The sequence below is a fragment of the Tamandua tetradactyla genome, chromosome 12, assembly GCF_023851605.1.
Source record: "Tamandua tetradactyla isolate mTamTet1 chromosome 12, mTamTet1.pri, whole genome shotgun sequence".
Classification (NCBI taxonomy): Eukaryota; Metazoa; Chordata; class Mammalia; order Pilosa; family Myrmecophagidae; genus Tamandua; species Tamandua tetradactyla.
The window spans coordinates 63,407,147-63,427,134 of record NC_135338.1 but is presented as its reverse complement, the minus strand read 5'-3'; the positions used below and the strand labels follow the sequence as shown (position 1 = coordinate 63,427,134).

The 19,988-nt window shown below is 42.8% G+C and overlaps 1 protein-coding gene and 1 pseudogene across 1 annotated transcript in view; one reads left to right on the top strand and one right to left on the bottom strand.

Annotated features, from left to right (window-relative positions):
- Positions 1 to 19,988, bottom strand: part of DYNC1H1 (dynein cytoplasmic 1 heavy chain 1) — a 76,692-nt gene that overhangs the window by 14,070 nt on the left and 42,634 nt on the right. Inside the window, exons 31-52 of the mRNA XM_077123581.1 lie at positions 18,166 to 18,349; positions 17,633 to 17,845; positions 15,053 to 15,291; positions 14,697 to 14,853; positions 12,594 to 12,821; positions 11,875 to 12,105; positions 11,477 to 11,617; positions 10,977 to 11,210; positions 10,678 to 10,884; positions 10,458 to 10,579; positions 9,847 to 10,012; positions 8,682 to 8,845; positions 6,114 to 6,243; positions 5,208 to 5,341; positions 4,609 to 4,723; positions 4,345 to 4,506; positions 4,043 to 4,257; positions 3,731 to 3,935; positions 2,408 to 2,581; positions 2,180 to 2,299; positions 1,876 to 1,996; positions 696 to 891 (exon numbers count right to left, since the gene is read on the bottom strand). Coding sequence (XP_076979696.1) covers positions 696 to 891; positions 1,876 to 1,996; positions 2,180 to 2,299; positions 2,408 to 2,581; positions 3,731 to 3,935; positions 4,043 to 4,257; positions 4,345 to 4,506; positions 4,609 to 4,723; positions 5,208 to 5,341; positions 6,114 to 6,243; positions 8,682 to 8,845; positions 9,847 to 10,012; positions 10,458 to 10,579; positions 10,678 to 10,884; positions 10,977 to 11,210; positions 11,477 to 11,617; positions 11,875 to 12,105; positions 12,594 to 12,821; positions 14,697 to 14,853; positions 15,053 to 15,291; positions 17,633 to 17,845; positions 18,166 to 18,349 — 3,858 coding nt within the window. The remainder of the gene's footprint in view (positions 1 to 695; positions 892 to 1,875; positions 1,997 to 2,179; positions 2,300 to 2,407; positions 2,582 to 3,730; positions 3,936 to 4,042; positions 4,258 to 4,344; positions 4,507 to 4,608; positions 4,724 to 5,207; positions 5,342 to 6,113; positions 6,244 to 8,681; positions 8,846 to 9,846; positions 10,013 to 10,457; positions 10,580 to 10,677; positions 10,885 to 10,976; positions 11,211 to 11,476; positions 11,618 to 11,874; positions 12,106 to 12,593; positions 12,822 to 14,696; positions 14,854 to 15,052; positions 15,292 to 17,632; positions 17,846 to 18,165; positions 18,350 to 19,988) is intronic.
- LOC143652225 (glia maturation factor beta pseudogene) lies at positions 18,419 to 18,981 on the top strand (annotated as a pseudogene).

Sequence of the window (19,988 nt, the reverse complement as noted above, 5' to 3'; positions counted from 1 at the left end):
GGGGAAAAGCAAAGTGTATTTATGAAATCAAATGTATATGACTAAAGAGTGGTGCAATGGTGGCTCAGTGGCAGAGTTCTCGCCTGCCATGCTGGAGACCCAGGTTTGCTTCCCGGTGCCTGCCCATGTGAAAAAAAACACAAAAACATGCATGTCTAGGACCAAATTTTTATCCTTACCCCATTGATGACCTAGGCTAGAACTAATGGTACTTTAATTCCTCAAGACTAAAAGTCGACAAGGCTGCTAATGAAATTCTCCCTGTTAGTAACTGGCCTAATCTTTTCCAGGTGTTTATTCCCTCACCCAGTAGGAGACAGAGTCTACGACCAGTTTTCTGCAGCAGGTCGGCTGGCCTTACTCTGCCTTCAACAAGGTGCTGAGTCCTTACAGAACTCACAGCCATTTGTGTGGGATGGAATAGTACTTGCATGCAGGAGTGCTGGGATTGAAAAACTACTGACAGAACACTGGAAAGAAATCTGATTTCTCTGAGTGAAAACAGCCTAGGAAGGCATTTGTGTAGTTACAATAACTGAAGCTGCCTCATGGTATACAACTACACCAGAGATGACAAAGCAGTTCCTTAGGAAAATGTCACCTGGCAAGCAGTGCCACTAGGAAATAGGAAAACCTCTGAAACATGAACTTTGCTTTTAATTTCTAACAACAGCTTGATATTTTCACTTACTCACCTGATCTCCTCGGCAGAGAAGTTTACAATGGTTGGGATGAAGTTCTCCCTCATGATGATGGAACGGATCTGCTTCCAGTCCGTGGTACTTTCCCCCAAGAGCAAACAGATGGACTCCAGGGCCAGCTTCACTGCGGCAGGAGGGTTGGCCATAGACCGCACCTCCACCAGGTGCTGCTTCTTGATCGACTTCACGGCTAAGGGCAGCAGTCAAGGCCCGGTGGAACAAGAGCAGAGAGGTTTGATTGGGGAGGGGGACAGAGAGCAATCATTGTAAGACAAGAACTGGACCAGAAGATTTGACTCCAATTAAAAAAAAAACTTCTCAGAAGATCTAAGTTAATGTAAAGTTTACCGTCTTAAACTCCCCTGGAATTTTTAAATGGCTGATCTTTAAAATAATTCTGAAGAGCTCATGTACTATCACTAAATTACAAAAACTTCTTGCAGCTAGCTCCTTGCAAGTCCTCATTAAATCACTTTATTTCCAGACAGATTTCTAAACATTTAAAAAAATTTAATCATGCATTTGTTTTTCATAAAATTTCAACAAAAACGTTTTCCTATCTGCCACAATTTAGTAGTTGTCTAATGGGCTGGGTGGAGGTGTAGGATCAATAGTTCTGGAAATCGGCTGTTGTATTCTACAAACTAAAATGCACGATCTTGTAGCTTGAAATTTTATGAAAACGTTTAAGTGATTAGCAAGTGAGAACTAAGGTAAAAATTTCTCATCCATCTCCAACTTTGAATGAAAATCTATAGTTTGGTGCTAAAATGAGTTATTTTCATTCCTCCTGGGCTATAATGCAGATGCTATGGCTGGGTGACGTGAAACACGTGAAGCACTATGGAAGGAGAGCCCAGAGTTAAGGCTGCTCTGATTTACTGTATAGATATGAAAAATAAAGTAGGGTGACAGGTCACTGCCCCTTTCTAAATAGCACCTCACAGGCACTTCAGGAGAGGGAAGAGGGAGAGAAGAGGCTGCTGTCAATATTCAAATGAGTCACGTTTATTAAGGTGAAAACGACCAGCTTCATGGGAACACTGCTTTAAGAGATGAAGACAACTGAAGCATTTAGAAAAGCCTCTCGGTAGTATTCCAGGGAAGGCTGAGTACTGCACTCAGTTGCCTACTCTTCTCTCTAGGAAGTCAGCCTGCAGCAACAGTTACCTACCATTCTGGGCCTCAATGACTGCAGGCTCCACCTTGTCAAGGTCTTCTTTGACACTCATCTGCTTGTCTGCAATCACTTCCTGCTGCTTGTGCAGCTGCTCCTGGATTTCTTGGCTCATGACCTGGAAAAGAAGGATGGCTCAGCTTAGCTATAGTTAATCCACACTGCCCACTTCAACACAAGCCAAGAGGTACACACCAACTACCAACCTGAAACCCAGCTCACAACCAAACTTCCTACTCCTTCATGAGATGGAAAATTCCAGTAAACACAAGCCAGAGTTTCCTTACGTAAAGGGAAGTACCTTTTTCTTTTCAGCTTCTTGTTGATCTTTAACCATCTTTTTCAGCTTGTCATTAGCTGCAGCATTTTTCACTTCTAGCTCTTGACTCTTTATCCTCAAGTCACGACGTAGCTCTTCTACCTAAAGAACCAAAACCAGAGTGGGAAAATAGAAACACACAGAAATTATCTTAAAAGGGGCCTTCACTCCAACCAGCTCCTAGTAATGACGCTTACACATGTGCAGTACCTGGTCGACTGTCTCTTTGATTTTCCTGAGCCCAACGTTCAGGTGCATCTGCTGCTCCTCCAGCTCACTCCTCTTCTCGTGGAACAGGTTGGCGTAATGGTTAATGAAGTCCAGGTAGTGGCGAGGCGTGATGGCCATTGTCCGGCCTCCTCGTTTTGCGAGACGAGCATTGGCCTTCCAAATATTAAAAAAAAAGTTAAAATCTTTTCACCTTTCAGATATTCTTGCCATTGAATCCCAGAAACTTCTGACTATAATCAGCCTTGTCAGTCCACAGTGTGACAGTGGAATAAACTCAGCGCTGAGTGAGGACAGGCAGGGTAGAATCTTAGCATGGCCACTCACAGGATAAAGAAAGTTCCTTAACCCCCCCTGAGCCTTTTTCTTAAACATCTCTAAAATGAGGATGAATTTGCCAACCTCAGAGTCATACTTTACAGGGAAAGAAAGGCTCTATGAACTGTTACTTGCCATCTAAGTGTTGGCTGTGCCTGTTTTATCATTTGTCACTTATTTTCAATGGATACTAAAATACGAAACAGCACAAACGAGAAAAGGGCAAGGTAGCCCAGGCTTATGTGATAAACCACTTTGGTTCCCTCTGGCTTGAAGGGAGGATATCTGAAGCAGTGTAAACCGAGACCAGACCAGCCAGGAAAGCCAGGGCAGACTACATTCTTGAGGCAGTGAAGACGGCCTGCACGTGCAAAGTTGGGTAAAAGACGGTGCCGACAGGACATTACAAGTTCAGAGTGGTCTTTACGAAACTCAGCCAGTACACAGGAGTAGGAAGGACCCTTCTAGTACAAAAAGTCTTTAAGCTAGAGTGAGCAAACTGTGGCTAGCAGGCCAAGTCCTGTACACTGCACGTTTTTTAAATGAAGTTTCACTGGTACACGGGCCCATCTATTTGTTTACATACTATCTGAGGCGGCTTTTGCACTACACAACACCAGAGTTATGCAGAAGCAACAGAGATCCCAAACATTTACTATGTAGCACTTCTCAGAAAAGGTGTGCCTGTCCCTAGTCTCAAGGAGACAAAATGTCAGAATACACAAAGGCAATGGAAAGAAAAAACGAGGGAAGAATACTTGACAGAGGAACCACTGTGGGCAGTAAAAGGGTTGGATGATTCCAGAACGCAGAGCCTGGTGACAAGGAAGAATGGAGGTAAAAAAACAGGTGGAAAATTGGTATTTATTTTGTAGGAGAACATACACAGTGAAATGTGAAGCACCTCAAGGTCTGTTTTCTTATCAATCTACTTTTATACTGGCATGACAGTTACTTTGCTTTTTACCTCCTAGCAACTGAACCCACCTGGTGCAGAGTCTGATGAACAAACACGCAGCTATTCACAATGGCTTCCCGATGTGAGGGTGGCTGTGGTAGCTTGTCATACACGACTGGCATGTAATCAGGGACAATATAATTCGGCTTCTCCAGGTCCATCTTACTTGTGAATTCTTTGCCAACTTGATATAGTGCTTCAGTGGACCAGTCACCAAACCAGTTCAGCACACACCTGGAAAAGATGCCTGTGTCTCAAAACAGCTACCCCAAGCAGTGTTTCCCTGGAGGAGGAAGACACCAGAGGTTCTGACAGAGAAAGCTCAGCAAGGGTCAGTTTACCTGTTGAAAAGTGCTGGTGAGGTGGCTGCCCGGTCCTTGAGTCCCTCTGAGGATGGGTTCATGGTGAAGACAACGTGGAGGTTGCGAATGACCTGGCTGGTGAACCACTTGTATAACTCCTCATGTGAATCCAGCATCAAACCTTCTTTCTGAGCTCCCTCTTTACACTGGGTCATTAGGGTGGCATACTCGTCTCCTTCAAAGAGACCAGGAACCTAAGGCAAAGAAACCCACCATGCTTTACTGGTCCTCAGCCCAAGGCCAGGTAACCTGGAGCTCAGTGCAACATGCCTCTCTGTTACCTCTCCATTGGCCAGAAGGGTATTCATCCGCTCCAGGAATCCAGAATCTAAGACGTTGGATTCATCCATTATAAATGCTATCTTTTCATTTTTACAGCCCGACCGCCTCAAGACTGTCCGAAGATCTTCATCAAAATCTTCCCCTGTGTATTTCCTGTGGACCTACAGGAGCAGTTGGCTAGTTAGGTCCATTCCTACTCAAGGGGTTGTGTGCATGAATCCAGCCAGCATTGCTGGGATTGAGAGGCTATGGACCAGACCCACCTTAATCTGGTACACACTCAAACCATTCATCCAGGCAACAAAACGAGACAGCGTAGTTTTTCCTGCTCCACTAACACCAATCAGAAGCAAGTGGCCTTGAGGTTGACGGAATATTCTGAAACAGGACCAGAAATGATATAAGGCTTTTATTCTCCATTCCACTTTTGACACCCACATTCTAAATATTTTTAGGATTTTGAACTACAACATTTTCACTATGTTTTAATTTGAATTTATACATTAAAATATGTTTAGCAGTTGTGATTTGCCAGGTCCCAATGGGGACGTCAAGATCAAGAAGACATAGCCCCGCCCTCTAGAGGATCAGATGAATGGTGAAGAGAAACCCTATTCTAGTATGAGGGGTGTATAAACTGCCAGGGGGGTCATAAAATGAAGTTCTGTCTGGGAGGACAGTTCAAGAACAGTTCAGCAGTGAGAGTAGGGGGAGGTACTTCAGCAGAGTCAGCTTGTGGGGGTGGGGAGGAAGGGGCACACAATCCAGGCAGAAGAAGAGTGGGAGCCTCACACAGCCTGGCACACACACTACATGAAGAACAGTTTGGCAACTGGCGAGGCTGTAACAACAAAAAGCCCACCGGTCGATCCTGAGCACGTGGTCTAAAACTTCGTTGAACAGGACCAGAGGAACGTCCAGCTCTTCTTCATAGAAGACTTTTAACCTGGCTTTCACATAATCTCTCAACTCTTCTTGGTCTACTGGGATGTAATCCTACAGGAAAAAGAAACACACTCAAATACTTAGACAAAGTCATCCTAGTTATCATACCAAAGACAATTATTTTTCCACATACTATGAATTAGTGTTAAACAACAGAACAAAAAAAGACCATCAGCAAATGGTCCTCTTGTCACCCCAGACACAGCTGTCCACATCTCCCTCTCCCCCTGTGTGCACCCTAAAGGAAAATTTATTCAACCCTGCATCACCAGTGCCAGGGAGAGCGTAGATAGTTTATAAGTTTTATGTACTACAACTTACTAAAACATCCTAATCTCCTTTTCAGAGAAAAAACTCATAGCTATTCTGGAAATGATGACTCTGTTTAGCATATTAGTGTATGAAATATTTGCACAAAAACTATTCATAATTGCCCCATCTTCATCAAAAGATAGGTTGGAAGTAAAGATGAAACCAAGATTTCTTTTACTGCAAACATGCTGAGGCAATGTCTTCTAGTGGTTGGAAATCCACTGCTCTGGGAACAACCTCCCATGGAAGTAAGAGACAAGAGCTAGTCAGCAGCCTCAGCCATCCTCCTGGGATCTTCTGCCCTAAATTACCAATGACTGCAAACATGAAGTGCAGCATGTTTACCATGTGCTTCAAAAGAGGATCCTAGGGTGGGCCATGATGGCTCAGCAGGCAGAGTTCTCACCTGCCATACTGGAGACCTGGGTTCGATTCCCAGTGCCTGTCCATGGGGGGGGGGGGGAAGAGGCTCCTAACCCAACGGACAGAAGAAAAGGTATACGTTCATTACCTTTGACAACCAGTTGCTGTATAAGATGGGCCGGCTCATTGCCTTCTCCTTGTCTATGTTTGGAAAGTGCTTCAGAGCAACCATATCGATATTTTCATCGGTCCAGCGCCTCTCTTCGTCTTCCACGAGTCTGTTGGAAGGAGAGTAGCATGCATGCAGTTTAGCCTTGGAGTCTAGACGGAGGCCAGGGTGAGGAAAACTGTTCTGTGGGTACTCTGGCCACTCCAATGGCTGGAATAGGTCCTTATCACAAATTTTCATTTTCTACAAATGGAAGAACCTAAGAATCTAAACTCAAGACTTTCTAAATTATTATTATTATTATTTTTTTTTTTGCATGGACAGGCACCAGGAATCGAACCCAGGTCTCTGGCACAGCAGGTGAGAACTCTGCCACTGGGCGACCGTGGCCCACCCACAAGTTGATATTTTGGTATTAAATATAAAAGCCCTCAAAAGTATAACACCATCTGAATTTTTTTTAATGTTCTTAAAAAGGTTTAATTAGATTGATTTTAGAAACTGAAAATCTGATTCTGATTCCTCAACTGGCTTACCATAAGTGTGCCAAATATTATGGAGCAATAAGCAGAAATAGGTCCTGCAATAGATAGCAGTTTTGAGGCCTTGGGCCTTTAAATAAACTGGCAAAACAAGTGGGTGTGACTTTGACTGGCTTTACAGGTGTGGTGGTACTTTCTGAGAAGCTGAGTATATGACATGTTATGCAAACTCCCAGGTGGAGGTCCAGTTAAGGGGAGGTAGTTACTGAGCCAATCAGAATTTAGAGGCACAGCTGCTATTTGGTATCTTTGAGTCTGCACAAAACTTTATCTCTGTATTATGGGAAATCTGTGTGAAATAACACTGTGGCTCAATTTTTGGAAAACTTTGGATTAAGATAGGGAGCCTATAAAATAAATAAATTTAGTTTGAAATGCTAGTGATCAATGAAAGCGAAGGGTAAGGGGTAATGGTAAGTATAGTCTTTTTTTTTTTTCTTTCCTGTGTTCGTTTTATTTCTTTTTCTGAATTAATGCAAATGTTCTAAGAAATGATGAATATGCAACTAAGTGATGATATTGTGAATTACTGATTATGTATGTTGATGTTTTATTTTGTTTCTTAATTTTTTAATTAATAAATAAATTTAAAAAAAAAGATAGGGAACCTAAAGGTAGCTTAAGTGATAGCAACAAGATCACTACTTATTTTTTAAGTAGTGGAACTCAACACAACAAACAGACAAGAGAACATGACTACTCTGGCTCCTACAGCCCTTACTCTGCCTCATATCTCTAAGGCTCCTCTGTGGACCCCAAGAACCACAAGGAGTGGATTGAAACCAATGATCTAAAACAATGTGATATTCTGAGAATTTCTTTATAGTCTGGATAAGAAAAGCTGCCTAGAGACAGGAGTAACTGCCCAGAGGTTCAGCCGTTGCCCATTGAAGTGCTTCCTAGCTTGGAAGGACCAGCCTGCCTTGGGTGTTCCCAGGGAAGTGACTGTAACCTCACCACTACTGACCCCTGAACCTGAGACTCTAAGGGGCCCCAGGAGCTTATCCTGCTGGGAAGCATGTCCTCAACTCCAGGAGTGAGTGGCCTGGCCCTGCCACCAGAAGTCTCATCTGGCTTGCATCTACTCGGCAGTGCTCCCCACCCACTCCACCCCCCCCCCCCCCCCCCCCCCCCGCCCCGGCTCTGTTTTCAGTAAACTGGTTCAGGGTAGAACATTTCCCCAAATAATTTGCAACAGGAAACTACTGGTGCTCTGTTAAATGATGTATCTGTTAGGATTTATCGTTTATTAGAGATTAGAGTTAGAACAACATCAATTTAACTTCTTTTCACTAACCTAAATATTAGGGCAGGAAATTAATTTTTCTGTAACAAGGATTGTATTGAACTATAAAGACTGCAAAGAAAAGGTCCTGATTTGTTGAAAATTTAATTTTTAAGACTGCTGCAAAGGTAAAGAAGCTACTGCTGTGACTCAAAGTATAAAATTCTTAGTGACTGATGCTGTTCACGATCGCCATTTGTAATTCTTTCCTTTAAGTACTGACAAACAGCTCTAGGAAAACTCAAAACTTAGGAGGCAACAGTTAATAAGGATGGTTAACAGCTAAAAGAGAAGAGGGAGGTCCCAGAGACACAGCTGTGAACTCCAATGACAAGATGGATGACAGGTGGAGGACCAAGGACCCTGCACCCGAGGTGACTGCTAGAGGCATCTCAGTTCTCTGGCAAGCTCCCTACCAGTGTGGTGCTGCCTCCACAATTAAAGAGGACACACGGAGAGGCTGATGTGCCCTGACCCTAGGTCACCTGGTAGCTAGGCAAGGTGAAGTGGTAGCTTCATTATGACCCCATTATGTTGGGAGTGCTGGTGATCAATTCCAGGGAGCAAGGTTGCCTCTGCCCTAGCTGCCTCCACTCTCTTACATCACAGTCAGCCCCCAGCTCAAACCTGGATGGGCCAGTCCCACCCAGACCCTACCTTAGAGGGTCCTAAGACCTCAAAGGAGAGAATGCTGGTAGCTAGACCCCTGGCTGTTCTGACCTGTCCTGGAAGAGGCGGAGGGCTTCATGTGCCCAAATCCGAATGAGGCCTTCGACAGGCAAAGTCTCCAGAGGTCTCAATGCTTCAAAGATTCCCCTCACCCATCGGGTCATCTCACGGGGTGAGTAGATATAATGGGGCTGTGTGTCCTGAGTGAATCTCTCCTGCAGGAATGAGAAACATGGCAATGATATGCAGATATTATTATGATATGAAAATCAGCAAAGAGGCAAAATGCTGTATAAAGTTTTATGTTAAAGATAAAGAATCTAGACCCTGGAATACTTAAAGGTGACTCAGTAAACTATGTTTGAACAACTGGACAACTTATTCAGAAAAGTTAGATCTAAGCTGCTCACTTTTAAGTGAAAATCAGTTACAATTAGAGTTAAATATTCTAAACGATGAAACTACAGAAGTCCTTCTGAAAATACATATTTAAAAAATGTAATCCCTAAGTTGAGGGAAGGCCTTTCTAAGCATGATTTCAGAAGCAGATACAAAAATAAAGACTTAGATGTGATTACATTAAGAATTCTGCAGGGGAAAATACATTTGCAACATAAGGCAGTCTAGCTCTTATGAAGCAGTAAAAAGATGGACACGTTAATAGCAACACCCCAACAGACAGTCCTTTCCTACCATCCCTTCCTGCAAATGCCCTAACAGGCAGTCCTCTCCCACTATCCCATATTAAAGGGCTAACATGGGAAGGCATATTGAAAAAATACAAACCAAAACACTTTTGCTTATCACAAGGGCAAAGGTGAAATGTTGGGGAGGGTATAGTAAACGGGGCAGTACTGGTGGGAGTGTAACTGATTCGACCCTTGAGAACAACTTGGCCATATGCCATCACGAAGGTGGCAGAAGAGTAATTACAGATGGAGAAAATGTTTATGTGATTAGAAGTGTATCTAGTCTTTATAAATGGCACAGTACAAAAGGAAATTTAAAATATACAAATGTGTTCAGAATTACGATGGCAAGGACTAGTGTGGAGATGCTGACAATGGTACCACCTGAGTAGAAGAACGATTTTGAGGATGGATCTCAGAGAAAGTCTCTTGTCTCTACAAGAGCTCTGAATAAAGCCCCATCTTTTCACAGAGTTCTTCAACTACTAGAAGAAAAGCCTTCCAGAGGGCTGAGCCCCTCCCCACACCTGAGACATGGTGTAGAACTCCACCATGGCAGCAGTGAGCGGCTCTGCGTAGGTCCGCAGGGATGGGATAAGCCTCAGCATGGCGCGGTTGAAGGTGCCGTAGATCTGGGTTAGGGACGCAGGTCCTGGGTAGTCCACATACACCACAGGCACATGACGCAGGAACCTGTGCAAAGAGTCCCAATGAACTGGACAGGAGGGCACACAGCCCTGGGCTGAGATTCGAGGTCATGTCTTAATCCCACCAACATAAGCTTGATGCAAAGAAAGGGTTAATTTAGATCACACTTAAAATGCCCTGAGACATAATTGTAGATTCAAATAACCTGAAAAAGTACTAAGCAAAGGTAAGAAAATAATTTAGGCTTATTTCAGCCTTATGTTAGTCTTATAGACAGGTCTGGGGCATTTTATTCCTTAGAAATCAATTTTTGAGGGTGCTTTCCCAGTGTAACTACAACACAGGACAGCCCCCAGGAGGAATTCTGTGATAAGCAATTTTTTGCTTCCTTTTTTATAATTAAAATTATATTTTTGCTGAGCTGTGTTTAAATCGACCCTAGAAATGTTCCATGTGTGTGAAGCCCATGAAGGTTACAGAGTTGCCCTACCTGTGAGAGAGGGGCTTTCTTCCAGGATCAGTGGGTGGGTTACATGCCCCAACAAACTGAATTCTCTCTAGCTTCACCCACGTTTGATCTGAGGTTCGGTAAAAGCCTCCATGCTCCACCATCTGAGAGAAAATACAGAGGGTGATACATGAAGAGGAAAATGTAAATAACAAACACTTTGTAGGGCAGGAGGTGGCTGGGCTTGTGAGCATCCACATACCTGCCGGATAAAGGATATGACCCTCTGAGTCCCATATTTGTCCATGTCTGGCAGGTTGATCTCGTCACAGAACAGCACCAGCCACTTTCCAAGTTGGACTGGGGCCAGGACGACGCCGTTCGGCGTGCGCCGGTACTCACAGTAGTGATCGAAGGTTTTCAGAAGCAGCTCTGGAGTAGTAGCACTCGAAAAGTTAAGACCGACAACCTTTAGGAGGTAAGAAACAAAATGAAGTGTCACGAGACCCATCTTGGATTCCAATAGCCAGGTCTCTACAGCCCCTCCCTGGCAGTTGTCACCTCCATATCAGGCAGGGCCCTGAGGGCGCTGAAGAGGGTCATGGTCTTGCCAGACCCAGGAGGGCCACAGAGGACAAGAGGCTTGTGCTCAGCCAGCCAGGTGTACAGGAGTGCTTCATGGCGGACAGTGTCCAGGGTCGGCACGACAACATCGGGGGCTGCCACCTTGTGCGTCTCTACTTCGATCTGAGGCACCTTGGACTGCCATGGGGACCACTCTCCACTGATGGAGACCTGCATACAGGGGAGGGAAGGCAAGTCACTCTGGGCCAATGAGCCTTTACTTATAAGACTTGCTCACTGGAATACAGACCGGAACTTTCAAGATAAGGACAGCTGAAGCTCACCTGCATCTCTGCTATGACATAACGTGACAAGGACAAAGTCCTTAGGTGAAATGGAAAAAATGGAGAACTGAAGTTCAGTTATGATGCTCCAGGATGAATTAAACCAATGTGGCAAGAACCAGGGAAAGGAAGTGGTCATCTTCTCACACTTACTTCATAATCAATAATAGGTATGTTGGGTGCAGTAGGCAGTGGCACGGTAGTAATTCTTCTGATATATTCACCCAACTCTGCTCTCATCTTCAGCCGACTGTCTCCAGACAAGGACCAGAGTATGGCATAAACCAAATATCGCTATTAAGAAATAAATCACAATCTTGTTTTTTTTTTAATAAAAATTCAACAATGACAAAACAAAGACCTTAATGGCAAAATTGATCTTTAAGAGAGTAGCTCTTGGATCATGGATACCTGCTGTAGCCTTCCCCCACTCCTCCCATGAAAGCCTGACCCTCTCCCAGAAGAGAAAACGCACCCGATTAGGCATCACATTCTGGGAGGGCCACAGGCCCACTGAGAAGCCCTATCCTGGGATCCCAGAGCTCCCTGACCTGGATATAGCGCTCCAGCTGCTCGATCTGCATGGGGAAGTCAGGGTGGTTGGCATTGTACTGCGCCACATTGCGGCAGGCCTGGTGCAGCATGGAGAAGAGCGAGCCCAGGCAGCGGAGGCGCGTTAGGTCCATGATGTGCTCTAGCTTGAATGCGTGCTCGAGGGCCTTGATGACCAGGCCGTTGGATGTGAAATAAGGCTGCATGATGGTTGCTGCATCCCTTTGGATCTGGAAGAGGAAAGAAATGATGCTTGGTGGTCATTTCAAAAAGCCTTTTCCCAGGCCCAACAGAGGGTCCCATGACCTCAGACAAGTAACTCTGGACAAAAGGTCAACAACCTCATTCCTTCATCCTGATGGTTCTCGAAATCACCCTTCCTAGGAAGGCTGGGCACTACCACTGAAAATTGAAAAGGGCAATGTTTCATCATTTTATTGAGAGACACATAAGATTCTAAATAGAATTTAAAAATTTTTCCTATACATGTCCTAACTTTTGGAGCTGCTCCTGTTGGACTTCCCCAGAAGCTGGTATAAGACAACAGTGACTAAAACAGAACCACAGTGCTTGGAATACCTTCTGTGAACAGCACCACAGCTTCTGGGTGTTCCAAGGAACAGGACATGTTTGAGCCTCACCATGTCCAACTGTCCCTACATCCTCAAGTGCTGATCAGTGCCACCCCCTGACAGGAGCAGGCCTGTGGTGCCTATACCTGCAGCATTGGGGAAGCGGCCTCTTCTCCTTCATCTTCTTTACCCTTGCGCCGACGCTGAGCCTCGTCCTCTCCTTCATCCAACGGGATGCTGCGCAGCCTGGCTAGGAAGTTGTTGAAGATCATGTCCGTGCTCAGCACATCCTCACTGAACCAGACCATACCACAGCGGGACACTGTGGCCAGCGTGGCATACTTCAAGTCCTGTACCTCAAACATTATCCGCACCTACAGAGAAAAGATCATGGAGACCAATGACATAGGTGAAGTAGAAACTTGGAAATTAAAATTCTTTTACCTATGTTCATACTAAAAGAGAACTTAATTCTTCTGCATTTCTTTTGAAAGTAAAAACATCCATACTAATATCACTACAACACCCACCAGCCTTTCTTCACAAGAATTTGGGCAGGAAAAACATGTGGTGGGGAGAGGAGGTCAGACCACCACGTTCAAACTGCCTCAACCAGAAGAGCTCTTAGTAGAACCCAAGCAGTATGGTTTCCTGCGAGGTGAGAGCAGTGGCAAGCATCCACTCAGCACCCATACAGGCCCTGTGTGGCTCCACTGTTTCCAGGGCTTAAATTCGCCCCATTCTCACCATGACCCAGCAGACAAAGACCACCACCCTCACTTTGCAGATGGGTTGGGGAGCCTGTACAGGCCCCTCTGCTGGTGAACTGTGGTGAGCATCTCAGTGGGTACTGAAAGCCTCTCGAGGAGAGCGATCACTTTCACCAACACCAGGACCTGCTGGAACTCCAGCTTTAAAAGAACCTTACTTTTCCTTAGTTAGTCAAACCAGCAGATGAGCTTGAGTGAGCGACATAATTTGAATTGGCACCAAGCACCCACTGCTTGGGTTCCGAAGGGATCTGGTAACCAACCCTGGCCCTCCTTGATAAAGGTTCCTGTTCATCAAGTACTTGTCTCCTCATTTTTCTCAGGCCCATGCCTCGTCCACTGTCAGATCCCATCAGCACAATCTTCAGGTTAGACCCAGAACCTAACATTCTTCATGGCCTTCCTGGTGACCCCCTGTCCACCACATCGCTTGGGCCTGGATTACTGAAGCAGCCCCCCAATGGTCTCCAGGCTTCCACCCCGCGCCCCTTCAACTGTTTGCCAAATAAAAGCCCTAAAGACCTTTTCAACATAAGCAGGTTACATCACACAGAATACATTGCACATGCTGCTCAGAACTTGCCAGAGGTTCCTCACTCAGTCACCATACGTGCTCAAGTCCTTGCATGGACCTCTAAAACCCTACTTGAGCTGGTCCCTGTTACGTTTTCTGACCTCCTGCTTTGTTCCCCTAGTAGTCACCACTTCAGCCACTGCCCAGGGCTCTCCCTGCACTCCCCAGGCCCTCTGTTGTCTCAGCTCTGTAATTCTTGCTCTTTGTTCCTTCTACCCAGAGTGCCCAGGAACTTATAGGACTAGCTCCCTCACCTCCAATAAGTCTTCACCTTCTCAGGGAAGCCTCTGGTTACCCCATCATAAATTTCAAGCTTGCCTGTTACTATCACTTGCAGCTCCCATCTGATGTTTTTTTTTCTCCTTAGCACTTATCACTATTTATTTTGTCTGTCAGTCTTCCCCATCAAGACATAAGCCCCTTGAGGACAAGGGTTTTTGTCTGTTTTGTTTACTGCTGTATATCAGAACCACGTCTGGCATATGACCGCAATGCAAAACTGTTGACTTGAGTATGAATACACCAATCTCTGTCAGGCCTGCCCACATGTCAAATACTCATTTCCCAAGTTATAGGCTTAAAAACTTTCACATCTGTATTTCTCATTTGGCCACTTCCTTGATATCTAAGGGAAGAGATCATAACTACATAACCAGGGTTGTAGTTAGGGTTAATTATGGAGCATGCTCAGGCAATGAATAAATGGAAAAAAGTTATTGACAAATCCTAACAAAATATTTCTCCCTAGCCATAAGAATGAGAAAGGTCTACTATTTGGGAGACATTTACTCAGTTTGAAAATGATTTACATAATTTACTACAACTCAACAGATCCAGTCTAGAGCAATGCTTGGCTGGCACAGAATGTTTCCCATTACACACACACACAAAAACATGCTGCTTACATTGGGTGGAAGGCTGAGGCGCTCTCCATTTGGTAGAGTTAGGAGTTTGTTGTCATCTAGAACTGAGTTCAAGTTCTCAACCCACTCAGGATCCACATCGCCATCAAAGACAATCCACTGGCGCTTCTGCAGCTCACCTCTGACATTATCTATGATCCTAGTTTGGAAGGATTTAAAAACAGCTGTTGACTAAATAAAAATTTTCACATTAAGAATGTTCACCCTATCATAGTTTCTGAAGTGACCTTTCAAAATTCAGATCTTGGTTGTAAAAGTGCTGTACACCTGAGTATATGGGAAGGATGATCCCTTAGGTCCCCATTCACTGGAATGGACACCACCTGAAGTGAACTTACTTTCTCAGAACATGTGTGAACAGCCCATCTGTCCATTCCCGGGTGTTGGGGTCCAGGGTCCCGTAGAGGTGGTCTTTGCTGATGGCCTTGGGGTCAATGATATGGGCTACCCCTTCCACACCCTCAAGTCTCTCCAAAGCCTTAAGCAGAACACGCCAGGCCATGCTTTTCCCACTTCCTGAGGGCCCAACCATCATCAGGCCATGATTAATCTGGGTGATCTGATAGAGTTGGAGAACCTGCAGGGCCAAACAAGCCAGCATTGTAAACAAGAAGAAAGGGAAGGTTCTCCACCCATCTCTCATGACAAGAGCAAGAAACACGTGTTCTAAGAACTCTTAAAGGTATGCACAGAATTTGTTAACTAGAGAGACACTACACAGGCCATAGCTAAAAAAATATTTCAAGAAGGATTTTAACTAAACTGTGAGGAGTCCTCTAATAAGCCAGGAAGGCTGGGAGCTGTGGATGCTCATCAAGCTGCCTCAAAAAAGACTCAAGAAAACCTGAAAGATTTCCCGAAGTGAAAACATCTCTACATCAATAAGCATTACAGAATATTTGCAAGATATATTCAAAAAGACATCCCACAAATCATTCTTTCACTATTTATGTAGTACCTTCAACATGACACACAGGTAGCACAGAATTACCTTTCGGGAGAGGTGTGACTGTTTTTGGCTATACCAGGAATATTTGCATAAGGGTAAGTAGGGGCATTTTTGTACATTTATATTTGAGATCTGGGAGGGGAAAAATCAGAACGTTGGCATTTATCAGCTACTCCTTGTGACTTTCTGAGAGATCCCTCAGTAAAGGGATAAGGACTAGGCTGTCCCCTAGTCCCACAAGCCCCCAGAAGCCCTCTCAGAAATGGCCAGCTTCCCTCAAGCTAAAGGAGCACTGAGTATCTAAGTCTTGTTAGTTCTTTGATGATTTCAATAAGTTGTTCTATTTATGTTGTATCCAGATTATTTTCATCAACTCCAGCAGAAGGTTTGCCTGGATTACTTCTGCTGTTCTTAAATGACAAGTCCTCTAGTTAGGTCTTTTTTAAAGGAAGGCTGCAAGTGTCCCTTGGCTTTCAACCCTTCTACCTGTCTGTTTTTGCCCCCAGAGTAAAGTTCACATTTCCTAACCTGGCCCTCAAAGCCTGTCATTCCAGCCTTTTATTTTCCTTTGCTGCACCCTCACCCTCATCTCCCCTCACTGCTTCTATTTAAGAAGCTTGTACATCCCCTACACCCTTTTGCTTCTCATCTCCAAGCCTTTGCTTCTGAGCATCCCTGGCCTGAAAAATGTCCTCCTTCACTTTCTCTTGGAGGTTTCCAGCACCCCTCTCCCAAGAATGACAGACTGTACCTTCTCTGTGTCACCACAGTCCCCATGCTACAATTATTATTATATATTGACACTATATTTGCTATACTCACTCAGCAAGTAATTACTAAGATTCTATAAAGGTTCCAAGCACTGGGGTAACTTTCCAGAAACCTACAACCTCCAGATGGGTCCCTGGACCAGACAAGTCTTGAAATGCAGACGGCCAGCCTCTCCAGAACATCAACTAATTCCATTCCACTATCTGATATCATCAAGAGCCCCTTCCAACACGGAGAAGTTAGAATTGGCATAGTCTAAATACTTCTAAAGAGAGAAAGATCAAAGGTGATTGGAGAGTTTTACAGAGAAGGTAGGGTTTAACAAATCAGTATGACTGCTGAATCATTATATTGATATTTCTTCTAGTCTCCAGTATCTTAGAGCAGCTAGAAGTAAAAACCTGAAACGGTGGAATTGTAACCCATACCAAACTCTGAAATCTGTTCTATAACTAATTGCAATGTACTTTGAAATTTATTGCTTTTTTGTATATGTGTTATTTTTCACAAAAAAGAAAAAAAAAAGAGTAGGAGGAGTATAACAGAGAAGATGTCATTATATTGATATTTCTTTTGGTCTCCACTGTCTTGGAGCAGCTAGAAGAAAAAAACAAAAAATCGTGGAAGTGTAACCCATTCCAAACTTTAAAATCTGTCCCATAATTACCTGTTAAAATGTACTTGGAAATTAATTGGTTTTTTGGTATATATGTTTATAGTTCATCAATTAAAAGAACATTAAAAAAAAAACTCAAGAGACCAAATAGCTTGAATAAATGATAAACTTTTGCTTAAATGAAGCTCATAGATAAAGGGAAACTGATGCAGAATGCAAATCATGTATTGATTAGCAGATTTATCTTGTTAACCTATGATACTGAAAGTCCTACAAAGCTAACTCTCACCAACATAAATAAATTTACATTACAATCATGCATTTAACTCAGCATTTTCAGAGAATGAACTAAACCTAAGAAGAGTAATTTTTGGAGAAGTTTTGATATCCCTAGATTTAAACTAAGAAAATTTCAAGCAAGTGTTAGGGTGATTCTTCATAAATCAGATAAGGTGCCTGCCCCAGCCATTACACGTGGTTTCTTCTTATTGGCCTACAGCATTAGAAACATCAATTAGCGAACTGTACTCTAAAGCCAGTGGAAATGGATGAGAGTGTTATCCAACAGAACAATCCACTTACCTTTTCAACCCACATTCCGCCAACTTCTTCTCCATCACCGTACGTCAAATACATTTCCTGACATACTTTCTTCAGTTCTTCTCGGAGAGCAGTCATTTCACCCCGATGATACTGGACTCCAGGGAACACATCAGACAAGAGACTAAAGAGTAGTGGAATATCTTCTGCAACCAGCTTTGGCACCATTGTCTCACAGACGCTCTGTATAAGAATCTACACAGAAAAAGGAAGGAACTGAGCTCCAAGGGCAGGGAGCACAACTCATACATTCACTGCTATATTTCTAGGAGATGCTGAAGAAATAACTATGAAATGAATAAAATACTTTGAAGATTTCAATTCTAGAATATTAGTTCATCTGTTCCCTCATATATTCATTCAGTTTACTGTAAATATTATAGTATATTCTATTTCCACACGTGAATCACAATGAGGAACTGATAGAAGAATGAACTGGCAAGTCATGATTTATTCAAAACGTACATTTAAATGCTTATAAATGTTTAAGTGACCAAAAGAACATTTGTACAAACCTCTTGTTCGGGTAGATTTTCAGCAATTTCTCCTTCATCAACTACTTCTCCCCGTTCTTCCTTCTCTCTCTTTATCTTCTGAATTCGCTCTCTCTTTACATTACCTGCACTCACCAGCACACTCTTCAAAGCCCTAAGGCCAAAGTCATAGTGGCTTTGAGAAGACAGTTGCTCATCACAGAGTCTAGAAAAGAAGAAAAGGTTTTCTTGAAAAAAAAAAAAACAACAGTAGCAGCTGACAGCTGGAAGGAAAATGGGTGAGTCTTTGATGGTCTGTGATGTTGCTAAAAATTTAGTGGAAAAACTAAGAAAGTTTTGTTTCCGCAAAAAAAACAGCGCTGTTATTATAATGAAGATTGATAAGGATAAAGGCCTGGGGGTACTGAATGAGGAGCTGGAGGGCATTTCACTTGATGAACTTGAACTACTTAAAGGACAATCTCGCTTCACTGTGAATAGTTATAAATATCAATGTGATGATGGAAGAGTCTCATATCCTTCGTGCTTTATGTTCTCCGGGCTTGTTAGATCTAAGTCTGAACAACAGATGATGCATGCTGGGAGTAAGAATGAGCTAGTCCAAACAGCTGAACTAACCAAGGTATTTGAAATAAGAAATACCAAAGATCTGATTGAAGAATGGTTACATGAGAAACTTGGATTTTTCTACTGATGTTAACTTCTGTGTTTTTAAAGTATTTATATATTACCCTGACCATACTAGAACCAGACATGCTTATTTACGCCTAAAAATGCACCGTTATATACAGTCTTGTTTTCTTTTCCAGTAAAGAAACATTTTTCATTTGTGCAAAGTTTGAGCAAAGAGGAAATTATCTTCAGAATAATGAAACTTTGTAAGTGTTTCCTTATATTTGTAATTGTTTGATGGACTATTTCTCTCCAGGGACTTTCTGCACTCTCGTGACTAATTTCTATAATATATGGTTCTGAATTTGTTACTATTTACAGACACCATTGGGAAATGGATATTCCATTGTGATAGACAACAGCTGCCTCCTTTGGACAAATACTGGATATGAGCAGTTTATATATGAAAATAGCGAATGATCACTTGTCAAATCTCTGAAATTTAATTTGAGGTTACAGACTTGAGTGACCCAATTTTAGCCATGAATAATGATTTACTGTTGTGTAATCTGCATTACAAGTACATTTTTTCATCAATCCTACCTTTTTGGTTCCCTCTTTTTAATCAAGTTCAGAAACTATTTATCCCTCCTGGAAGCTATTTTTATCACTAACACATTCTTCAGATCTGGGAGTTAGATTTTATGATAAAGTTATGATTATTGGGCTTTCTTATGGAAATAGCATCTTAGTCTTAGAAATTGGTGGGATGTTACTAATCAAGAGCTTCATTCCTTATTATGTCATTTCTAGATAGTTTCTAACCTAGATTAATAACACTTTATAAAGTATCTCCTAATATTCTAAGAAAACTAGTTAGTTTAAATGTGCTAATACTGTGCCTTTGATTTGTTAACTTTAAAGTTAGTTTAAAATTTTTTCACTGCTGGTATTCTAGATTTGGTGAAATTAATACTTTTGTAAAGGGTCTAAATAAAACAGTTTTTTAGTATGTGTATCCAAAATTTGTAATAAAATCAACTTCATATTTTTAAAATTCCAGGGATCTGTTTGCATGGGTGAATACGTGGCAGTTGAGTTACAATTTTGGTTATATTTGTGGTTGGGTTTGTGCCATATGAAAAAATTACTTATCTTAAAACCCTGACCAGTTAATAATATTAGCATATCAACAGAAATTCTAACTTATATCCTAAGTGTCAGAAGATATT